Source organism: Oenanthe melanoleuca, chromosome 23 (assembly GCF_029582105.1).
Source record: "Oenanthe melanoleuca isolate GR-GAL-2019-014 chromosome 23, OMel1.0, whole genome shotgun sequence".
NCBI classification, from domain to species: Eukaryota; Metazoa; Chordata; class Aves; order Passeriformes; family Muscicapidae; genus Oenanthe; species Oenanthe melanoleuca.
In genome coordinates, this window is record NC_079356.1 from 702413 (window position 1) to 713974 (window position 11562).

Below are 11562 nucleotides of genomic sequence, written 5' to 3' on the forward strand. Positions count from 1 at the left end.
CTTAGCTTTAAACCCCCTAATGCTGAAATGCTATAACTCCCTCCTAGCTATTTACTAATCTCTAAGAAGGAGTTAGGCACAGTATGTGATAAACAAAGGATCAAAGAGGCTCTTTACCTTTCTCAAGTTCATAGTTTATTGCATGGTGGACCCAGGGCAAAAGAGAAAGAGGGTCTCAGATAACAGTCTTTTCTAGGAAAGGGTCAGGGAGGGAAATTTGGCATTCAGCCAATAGGATGGGGACAGGGGGGAGGGGTTAAAGCATTCCTTATACCTCTGGTATTGAATTACAGTACCCTAATATAAACATTTCTAAAAATTCACTTTTCTACTTTCTAATAATTTAATTTATACTCTGCTTATTTTTAGTGACTTGTAATTCTTTCTGCAATGTTGGTAGATTTTTCTAGGGACTTAAATTTAGTCCCCAGGACCCCTGGGCACTTTGCCAGGGCCTCTGAGACCCCTGGCAGGGGGGGGTCTCGAGGCATCCAGGGAAGCCAGGGGAGCACCCTGGACCCCCACACTGTTGGGGAAGGTAAAACAGGAAAGCCCTAGTTACTGAATAACCATGAAATAATAGGATGGCCCGCTGAAGCTCATCCCCTCTTGATTAAACAATGCTTTCGGCCAGAGGGCAAAGCCAAAGGACACAAAAGACTAGCCAGCACCCAAAGATTAAATCTTAGAGTTTAGAATGGAACACATCATGCTGATATAAGGATTCCTATAGGCTGCATGTAAATGCTATAGAATTTGTATTTTGTATTAGATTGGTTCTTGCAAATTAGAATATTCATGATGGAAATAGATTTATTGTATTACAAACGGGAAGTCAGTCTCTTTACTCTTCTTTCCTTCTCTTCTCCTCTCCCTCTTCTATTACCCCAATACCCTTTTATCCCATTATTCTCTCTCTCCCTCCCTTTGCTCCTCTTAACTCTAATACTTCTTCTCTCTCTTCTCTTGCATCCTCTCTTTACCTTCTTTACTCTTTTTACTCTCTTTACTCTCTCTCTCTACCCTCCCTCTTCTCTCTCTCTCTCTCCCCCTTTTTATCTCTTTAACCTGCTCTGTGGCTGTGCTGGGCAGCTCCTAGCAGGCTCTCTTATAATAAACTGCAACTGTAGCTTTTAGACTCTACACAGCGTTTGAGTCTTGTCCCACACCATCCACCCTGATACAAAGAATCCCGGAGTCTCCTGCACCACGCCTTACCTTTCTGAAGTTGGGTGCGCCGGCCCTGCCGCCCTCGGCAGCGCTGAAGGCGCGGCTGATGGCAAACTGGATGGCCAGGCCGGTCATGGTGCCCGTGGAGAGGGGCTGGATGCGGCGCACGGCCTGCAGCAGGGCCGCCTTGCTCTGGGGGCTCTGCAGGGACAGCTCGCTGCGCACGGCGCTGGCGTAGTTGATGATGCCCACGCGGGTGGCGTTGGGCCCCACGTCCAGCGCCTCGATCACACGCGACACGAACACTTTGATCTTCTCGAACTCATGCGGCCGCACGCTGCGCGAGCTGTCGATGATGAACACCAGGTCCGTGGGCTTGGTCCTGCACAGGGTGCCTGGGGACGGCAGGGACAGAAGGGAATCAAAGGGAAAGAAGGGAAAAGTGACCCGGGAGGGAGAGAACGGCCCTGGTAAAGCGGCACTGAGCGGAGAGGAGCTGCGGGTTTCAGTCCTTGAACTGAGTATTTTCAATGTTCTTTTTGCCTTTCTAGGGAAACAATTGTAGGAAAGCAGAGTTCCTCGGAGTGGCATGGACTCATGATGGGCAGGGTGTCCTTTGTCACCTTGTCACCCTGGGCTGTATCTGAGGGCTTTAGGAAACCTCCTGTGTTGTGTTGCAATACAAGATGCGCCCAGAAATGTGAATTCTGTCACCATCTGCTGTAGCCGGGTGGGGCAGTGACCCTGATCTCCTGGCACATATCCTCTGCTAATGGGCCATCTTTAAACCAGCTGGGCAATCATCTTTATCTTTCCCACAGCCCATCCTCCCTCCAGGAGATATCTCCTGTTAATGGCCAGTGAGTCCCACGGCATGACTGATAAAATTCCATCATCCCACTGGGAGATGCTCCAGCCAGGGGAGGAGCCAAACATTTCCTACCCAGATAAAAACTGAGATTTGGAACATCAGAGCAGCCTTTTCCACTGGATTCCAGAGGAAAACCAGACCTTTCCACATCATCCCTGGAGCTTCAGAGGAAAACTGCACCTTCTACAGCTGAACCACATCTGCCACTGCAGGAGGATGCAGCCACCATTGAATGGGACTGCTGCCAACACCCTGACTGACTGACGGGTGTCAGCTTGGATTCTGACGCTGGCAGGGTTTTGGGATTGTTCTTTGGAATACTGTATTTCTATTTTCATTTTCCTAGTAAAGGATTGTTATTCCTAATTCCCCTATCTTTGCCTGAGAGCCCCTTAATTTCAAAATGATAATAATAGTTTGGTGGTTTATGTCTGTGAGGGGCAAACACAGAGAAATCCTGAACCCATCATTGATAATTAATGATTGATAATTAATCTCTACAGCCCCATGAATACCCACAGTGAAAAACAGAGGCTATAAACAGAGGCATCAGCAATGCAACAAATGCAATGATTGTTATTGTTATTATTGTTATTATTATTTTAATTTCTTGCTTTCATGCCATTTTCCATCTTCATTTGCAGCTGTGACAAGACATAAAAAAAGACCTGGTGTTTATTATGATTTCCTAAATGAATGGCCCCATTTCCCCTAGCAGATTTATGGCATTCTGTTCTTTTTCATTTTTTTCTTCTCATTTAGCTTGCTGTTGTCAGGCACCAAGTGTTCTGTTAATATTTGATTTCTGCAGAGCCCAGGGAGCTCCTGTCATAAAGGAGATTTCTGTGGACAGATTTTTAAATGGGAGCTCTTTGGCCAACAAATCTGCTCCAAATGATGACATAAATATTACAGCTAGTCCTTGGTGTGAGATCTAATGGGACTTCCAGTCTTTGAAGCAGATAAAAATAAATACCCTGTGATGGATCTGTAAAGGAAATAATCAGGTTTGCTTCCTGAGGGGCATCTAGGCTGAATCTGCTCCAGAAAGGTCCAGGAAGGTGGGAGCAAAGCAGGCAGTGATCACTTTGTCAGGAGCTTTAATTCCCATTAAAATCCAATCTAACCTTTTCCCATACAGATGAATTTCATTTTCCCCCCATAATTCATTGCAGAGGAAGGAAAACTCCCTGGGAGATGTGTCTGCAGCACTGGAAATCCCTTTTCCAGGGGTTGCCTCTGCCCAGTATACAGGTGAGAAATGAAGGGAAAAGCTCAAAACCTTGTAATTACTTCCTCCAGAAATAAAACACAAGTCCCTCTTTGTGCTGATGAATCATCCCTGGATTCAGTGACAAACCAAGCAGGAAAAGTTATTTTATTTCCCTGCCCTGGGTGTCCAACCCTTCCCCGAGTGTCCAGCCCTTCCCCAAGTGTCCATCCCTTCCCTGAGTGTCCATCCCTGCCCTGGGTGTCCATCCCTTCCCTGAATGTCCAACCCTTCCCTGAGTGTCCAGCCCTTGCTGGCTCTCATTCCCTGCTTTGGTTCAGAGCCCGTGTGAGGTGCAGAGCAGGCAGCTCACCAGCTCACCAGCTCACCTGCTCCTGGCTGCCCTACTGCCCACCTGGGAAGCCAAGCAGAGCAGGATTTTGCTCAGGAAGAGATGAAGAAAACCCAAGGAAAGTCCCATTCCCAGCAACCCGATCCATCCCTGCTCGGGAGGTGACCCAGGGCTGTCCGGCCAATTCCTGCTGCAGCTCCCAGCCCAGGCAGCCCCTGTGCAGCTGGAAAGGGCAGGGAAGGCAGAGCCGTTGTCCCACCTGGCCTCCTCCAGCCCCAAGAGTGACCCTCGGTCACCTGTGCTGTCCCACAGGAGCCAACCCAACGCCAGGTCCTGCTGCCCGGGACACCGTGGGCACAGCTCCTTCACTTCCCTGGGCATTCCCTCCTCCCTTCCCATCCCCAGCGGCAGCAGAGGGACCCCCAGCCCACCCAGCCCTCCCAGTCCCGGCCCCCCACTCACCGCGGGGCTGCGGGGGCGCCCCGCAGGCGGCCGGGCTGTGCAGGAGCAGCAGCAGCGAGAGCAGCAGGGCACCGATCCCGGTCCTGGCCATGGCACCGCCGGTCCTGGCCGTGGCTGTGCCGGGGCCGCGAGTGCGGGACAGAGCGCTGGCCCCGAGTATTAACCTGCCCTGTTGCGGAGGCTCCGAGCCAGCCCCTGACACGCCGGGGCCGGGGGGGCAGCGAGGGGAGAGGGGCAGGGAGAAGGAACAGGAGATGCTGCTGCAGGGTGGGGAGGGGGCGATGCCCAGCCCTGCCCTGCCCCCGGGGCCCCCAGCCCCCACAATGGCCCCATTGCTGCGGAGGGCACGGGCAGCTCCGAAGGGCCCCGGAGCGGGGGAAGGAAGGTGCGGAATGGGGGCTGGAACAGTGGCACCAGTGAGAGCAGCCCTGGGGAGCGGGGCCGGGGCCGGGCCAGGGCTCTGCCCGCAGAGCTGGGGCGAGCGAGGGGCGGGGATGCGGGGAGGGGACAGAGCAGAGATACACGGGTCCCCGTCCGGCCCCAGGAGGGGACGGAGCAGAGTCACACGGGTCCCTGTCCGGCCCCGCTGTGCCAAGGGCAGCGATGGGAATTCCTGTGGGATCCCTCTGGGATCCAGGATTTTGCTCAGAGCAGCATCGGAGAGAGGCTCAGGAAAGAAAAGGGGCTGGGGGTGCCAGGCTCCTGTCCTTCCCCTGGCAGAGCCCAGGAGGGGACAGGGCCAGTGTCACACGGGTCCCCTCTCTGTCCCCACCAGTGCCGAGGGCAGGAGAGCATCCTGCGGGATCAGGGGCTTTGCTGCCCTCGGAGCAGCAGCGGAGAGAGGCGCAGAAAGGCAGAGGAGGGCTGGGGAGCCCGGCTGGAAACCCGGAGTGCTGGAGAACTTTCCTGCAGGGAACAGGCTGAGCCATGCGAGCAGGGAGGCGAGGGGAGACAGGGCTCCAGAACGCCGAGCAGATGCACAGAGAGGCTGGGGACGGACAGACAGACTGACAGACAGCCCGGGGTGTGACTGAGGTGGCGGTGCAGCGTTCAGCTCCGTACACACGAGGGAGATGCAGCTCCTGCCAGAAAACCCAAGAGTCTCAATCAGCCGCCGAGGCTGAGGGTGCTGCAAATGAGGAGACATCGATGTTTCCTTTGTGGAGGAGCAGCAGGGAGATTTGGTAGCTGGGAAAGAGAGATTTAATGACGGCTTTGTCACAAAGCAGCGCATCTTTTCCTGGTTTTTAACGACTGTTTTACACTGCTGTCACTTGATTAAAGCCCTTCTCCTCGCATGGATTAGGTTCTGCTCACCTTTCCAGCAACACATCCTTGGATCCCTCATCCATTTAATCTGCACTGTGTGAGTGCAGGGCCATGCAAAGCACCTTTAACTCAAAGCCCACTTTCCCTTCCCTTATCCAGAGTCTCTCTTCCCTCCAAAAGCTCTACAGCAGCCTGGGAGCTCCTGGGGAGAAAGGCTATTTGATTAGGGGAAAAAAGGACCTGTCCTTAGTGAAGCTCCCAGGCTCCTCTTAACTCTTTAACATTAAAAATGTTCATTAAAATATCAAAATCTGCCGATGTTCTCATGCAAAATCAGCATGAATTTGTCCCACTGTCTTCCTACAGTGTCCATGCCAGGCTTTCAGCCAGCTCTGGAGCTGACAGCTCTGGGGATTTTCTGTCAGGAGGAGGAAATGCTCCAGGTGAGGGATGGAGCAGCTCTGCCATGAGGAAATGCTGGCAGGATTGGGATGGCTCAGCTGGAGAGAAGAAGGTTTGGGGTGACCTCACTGAGACCTCCCAGTGCCTGAAGGAGCTGCAGGAAAGATGGAGAAAAGCTTTGAACAAGGGACAGGAGGGAATGGCTTCAGACTGAAAGAAAGTAGGATTAGATGGGATGTTGTGATGGAATTGTTCCCTGGGAGGGTGGGCAGGGCTGGGATGGAATTGCCAGAGCAGCTGTGGCTGCCCCTGGATCCCTGGCAGTGCCCAAAGCCAGGCTGGACATTGGGCCTGGGAGCAGCTGTGACAGTGGGAAGTGTCCCCGCCATGGCTGGGAAGGATGAGATGGGATTTAAGGTCCCTTCCATCCCCTTCCCTTCCTCTGTAGATGCTTTCATGGATATATTTATAAAATCATGGATTTAGGGCAGCGCAAACACATCAATCACCTCCCATGTTCACACACAGAGGTTGCTCCCCAAATTCATAAAACTGTCCCCATCCATTGATGACTGTCAGGGCCCACAGTGAAATAAAAGCCTGAAATTTGGGAGGTTTTGCCCTGGACCTGTCTGGGCTGGGTTTTCTCCTGTTTTCCTGCCCTGCACACAAGGATCTCTTGGTGCAGACAGCACTTGCTCCCCATGAATGGGGATCATTCAGAGCCCTCCGTAAATGAAGCCTCTATGACTGTTCTTGCAGGGAAAATATAAAGTTGCTCTGTGTCATTCTGCTGCTAATTAGCAAAGATAAATACATTTCAGGTGGATATTTTCACCAGCAGAACTTGTGGCACACAAGCAGCATTAAAGCCTTGGAAGGAGGGCAAGAGGCAAAGGTGTGCTGGGAGCTCTGGGGCTGCATTGATGCCTCTGGAAAAACAGTGTTTATTTTTAAAATATGAAACATCATTTCTCCCCAGGCCCCCGAGAAGGAGAACACTGGAGTCAATATTTCAGGAGGAAAATATGCATTTTGAGCTCTTCCCTAGCCTGCCTGCAAGGTAAACACAGGAACCGTGAGTGGCCCCAGCGTGGCCCTGCTGCTGTTGTGGCCTTCATATGTCCTGGCACAGGGAGCCTTTGCCTCTCCTCCAACACCCCCAAATCCATGGATCCCCACTCCAAAAGGGCTGCTTTAAACCACCAAATCCTCACTTTCCTTCCACCGATGGAGAACCAGAAAATTTTGGTCCCACCTTGCTCCTACTGAAGGCAAAATGTTCAGAGTCACCTATGCTGGGCATTGGTGAGGTCACACCTGGAATTTTGGGGGCATTTTTGGAAAATAAGGACATAGAGGGTCTGGAGTGTGTCCAGGGCAGGGAATAGAGTTTGGAGCCCCAGGAGAGGCTGAGGGAGCTGGGAAGGGGCTCAGCCTGGAGAAAAGGAGGCTCAGGGGCCCTTGTGGCTCTGCACAACTCCCTGACAGGAGGGGACACTGGGGGGGTCGGGCTCTGGGAACAGGAACAGGGACAGGAGCAGAGGGAACGGCTCAGGCTGGGCAGGGGAGGCTCAGGGGGGATTTTGGGAACATTTTGGCTCAGGTGGAATCAAGGAAGGAGTGGAGTCCCCATCCCTGGAATGCCCTAGGAGGGTGTGGAGGTGACCCTTGGGGACACGGTCAGTGGTGGCTGTGGTGGTGCTGGGTGTCAGAAGGACTTGGTGATCCCAGCGCTCCTTTCCAGCCTAAGGAATTCTGTGATTTTTCCAACGTTTGCCCTTCCCAGCATGGACAACTGGGAATCATCATCTGCACCCAGGCAGGAGAGAACTTTGGTTTTCCTTCAGAGCTCTGCAAGGTTCCCCAAATTCCTCATGGTTTCCTTGCTGTTCTTGTTCTCCTTTGGATCCTCTGTTGTTCTTCAGACAAATTTCCTGGTTTGCAAATCCCTGGTTTGCCAAATCCCTGTGACAGAATTCCACATTGCTGGATGCCTTCACCTTTAAAGTGCCAAATCTGCCAGTCTTGGGGCAGGGAAAGCAAAGCCCAGCTTAAGGATAAGTCCTGAAAGTGCTAAAATGAAAACATTAAAGCAAAATTAAAGCTGGGAGAGGTGGCAACTCCTCATTTGTCATCACATAAATAACTTTGATGGAATAAACGATGTAAATGCAGATCTTCCTCCATCCCAGCTGTCTTGGTTTGCAATACAGGATGTGACCAGAAATGTGAATTCTGTCCCCATCTGTTGGAGCCGGGTGGGGCAGTGACCCTGATCTCCTGGCATATATCCTCTGCTAATGGACCATCTTTAAACCAGCTGGGCAATCATCTTTATCTTTCCCACAGCCCATCCTCCCTCCAGGAGATATCTCCTGTTAATGGCCATTGAGTCCCAGGGCATGACTGATAGAATTCCATCATCCCACTGGGAGATGCTCCAGCCAGGGGAGGAGCCAAACATTTCCTACCCAGATAAAAACTGAGATTTGGAACATCAGAGCAGCCTTTTCCACTGGATCCCAGAGGAAAACCAGACCTTTCCACATCATCCCTGGAGCTTCAGAGGAAACTGCACCTTATCCAGGAGCACTGCTCCAGCTGAACCACATCTGCCACTGCAGGAGGATGCAGCCACCATTGAATGGGACTGTGCCAACACCCTGACTGACTGACGGGTGTCAGCTTGGATTCTGACTCTGGCAGGGTTTGGGATTGTTCTTTGGAATACTGTATTTCTATTTTAATTTTCCTAGTAAAGAACTGTTATTCCTAATTCCCCAATCTTTCCCTGAGGGCCCCTTAATTTCAAAATTATAATAATAATTTGGAGGGAGGGGTTTACATTCTCCATTTCAATGAGAAGCTCCTGCCTTTATTGGCAGACACCTGTCCTTCAAACCAGGACACCAGCCCTCCCCAGGAATGCTGATCAGCTGGGAAAAGCTAGGACAAACAACACTGGGTTTTCCATGGGACTGACAGTTCTGGTTTAGAGGTGGCATCACACTCACGGCATTCTTTCTGATGGAGTTTTATTCAAAACTGCATTTTAGCTTTGGATTTCCATATTTCCAATAAACACCCCCTGACTGCATTTAATATCTCACCATAAATTTCACCCTGCAGCGAGCCCAAGTGTTAAAATCAAAATGCAGCAGCAGTCCCTGAGTCACTGCCATGGAAATGACTCAGAAAAATGAGAAGGTTTTCTGTTGGGAAGAAAGGAAATCAGGGATGTCAAGATGCTCAACTTCCAGTGGAGCTCCAGCAGAAGGCAGGATAAGGAAATCACCTAAGTTGGGTCAGAATAAGGTTGGAATGGATATTAAGAAAAATTTCATCATGGAAAGGATGATCAGGAATTGGCACAGGCTGCTCAGGGCAGTGGTGGAGGCAAATCCCTGGAAGTGCTCAAAAAATGTATGGATTTGGCACTTTAGGACGTGGTTTAATTGGGACCATGGCTGGACATGAGGATCTTAAAGGTTTTTTTCCAACCTTAAGAATGCCCTGAGTTAAATACTGGATTTTTCATTATTTTTTGTAGAATTTTGTAGAAATTCTTCTCCAAAGGGATTTGGAAGGTGCCTGAGTCCCACAGGTGAAGCAGAATAAAAAGGCTGGGAAGGGAGCAGCAGCCAAACCCTGAGTTGTTTGCTGTTGGTTTTTATTTCATTCTAAACAAACTCAGGAGTTGTAGTAAACACAGCTCTGCTGCCCTCCCACCTTCAGAAAGCTCCAAGGTTTTACAAAACGATCTGTATTTTCTGCCTATTTCTGGCTTCCTTTGATGTTCCAGGTGAGTGTTCCAAGCTGGATTCCCAGCTCCACTTTTCACCCTGCAGAGAAATGATGACAAAAGCTCCAATTCTTGTGGTTTGCCCCCATAATGTTTGTATTTAGGTTTGAGGGATGGAGGGATGCTCCTGCATCCCCATTTCCCACCCTGGAATTTGGAATTCCAGCAGTGAGAGCAGAGCAAAGCATCCAACAAACAACGCAAGGGAAAGGCTGGGGAGGCAGGAGTGGCTTTGAAAATAACCCCTGCACCCAGTCAGGATCAAAGGAATTTCTGTTTATCCTTCCAGCTGCACAGAGCTGGCAAATATCCCTGGGGCTGCTGCTGGAAATAGCACATGCTGTTTATGGCTGGGCCTTGTTTGTGTGTTTTATGGGTCACACTTATTTCACAGGGATCACTTTTTGTTTGTTCCTCGTGCCCACACTTTCCCCTGGGACTGAGCTGCCTCCTGGGCACAGTTCCTGCCTCTCCTGCTGACCACATGCAAGGCTCTGCTCCTCCATCCCTGCCTGGATTTCTCCACCTGTGCAAGTCCTGGGAGTCCCTGAGGTTGTTTCTGTGCTAGAAATGGCTGGGATGGCTTGAGAGCTTTGTGCAGTTTTGGGTGTCACGGTAGAAAAAAAGGTTTAAAGGTGTTAGAAAGCAACCAAGAAGGGGCATGGAGATGTGGGAAGGGTCTGGAGGAGCAGCTGAGAGCACTTGGAGTGTCCAGCTCAGGGATCTGCAGCTCCTCCTGAGTTATTCCATGACTTGATTCTATGAAGGAGCAGCAGGATAAGATTTACCAGCTGTAAATGTGGTCACTGTGAGGACAGCTCCTTTTCTCCAAGGTGAACAACCCCAAACACCTGATGGATCAAGGCAAGGCACAGAAGCCCCAGGAATCAGAGAATCCCAGAATCCTGGCATAGTTCGTGCTGAAAAGGATCTTACAACCCATCCAGTGCCACCTCCTGCCATGTGTAGGGTCACCTTTCACTACCCCAGGTTGCTCCAAGCCCATCCAAAATCACTGTAAAATACTTCCGCTGGCAGGAATGTTCCTCAAAATCCCCTTTTCCACTGGAGCTTTTTCTGGGAGGAAAAAGCCACAAGGAATTTAATGATCATCCCTGGAGTCCTGGAACATCTCAGACTCATCTCAGGAGATGGTGCTGGTTCAGTCAAGACCCTCAGCTCAGTCCTCAGCTCAATCTTCCACAGAACTGCTGCTCATTTCTCATTTCTTCCCTGCACTGACCAAAATCCAGCTTGGAGCAATGCTGAGCTCTTTGTGTGAGCTGGGTCTCAGCCTGGGCTGGGGAAACATCAGTAAATCAGTTTGGAGAAGCCAACTCAGAATAACAGGGGCATTTAAAAGGGTCTGTTCTCAGTCTCAAGCCCAGCACTGGCGGGGCCGTGGTGGGGCTCGTGAGCAGCCTGGGCCTGGGCCAGGCTGGGCTCAGTTTGTGTTGGCTGAGCCCTGTGGCATTCCAGAAACCCAAGCCCACGTCCTGTCTCGAGTTCAGCCTGGCCTGGCTGGGAACTCACAATAAACCCACACATTTGATCACGTTTATCAGGGATTTGGAGGCTCTCACAGGGAACTGGGATGCTGGAATGCTGAGCCCTGGAGAGAAAGCTCTGCCCCAGGCAGGAGATGGGCTGGCTTGGTTAGAGCCAGGCTCAGTGAGACCAGGTGTGAACCCACACTGAAACCAGCCCCGCGTCTGCCAGACACGTCCTGACCATATTTGAGCTAGTGCAGCTCTATTATCAAAGTCAATTAAAGCAAGAGGCCCAGGACTGATTTACTCTGCTGCAGCCAGGAGCATTCCCCCTTATTATCAAGAATTTAATTAGAGGGAGAATCAGCACCACTGAAAGAGGTGGAGGAGGGGTTTTAACAGGATTTAGTGGGATCACATTGAGGAATTCTCCTCTGGTTTGGAAACTAAGAGAACTGCCAGCATTCCAAGTGAGGGCAGCCCCAGTTAAAGGAGTTTTGGTGGCAGGAGCCTGCTCAGGTGTCCCAGAGC

General features: G+C 51.1%; 1 protein-coding gene across 1 annotated transcript in view; it reads right to left on the reverse strand.

The window, feature by feature from the left end:
- Positions 1–4156, reverse strand: part of MATN1 (matrilin 1) — a 10325-nt gene extending 6169 nt beyond the window's left edge. The window contains exons 1-2 of the mRNA XM_056508903.1: positions 4066–4156; positions 1219–1565 (exon numbers count right to left, since the gene is read on the reverse strand). Coding sequence (XP_056364878.1) covers positions 1219–1565; positions 4066–4156 — 438 coding nt within the window. The remainder of the gene's footprint in view (positions 1–1218; positions 1566–4065) is intronic.
- Positions 4157–11562: the final 7406 nt, after the last annotated feature.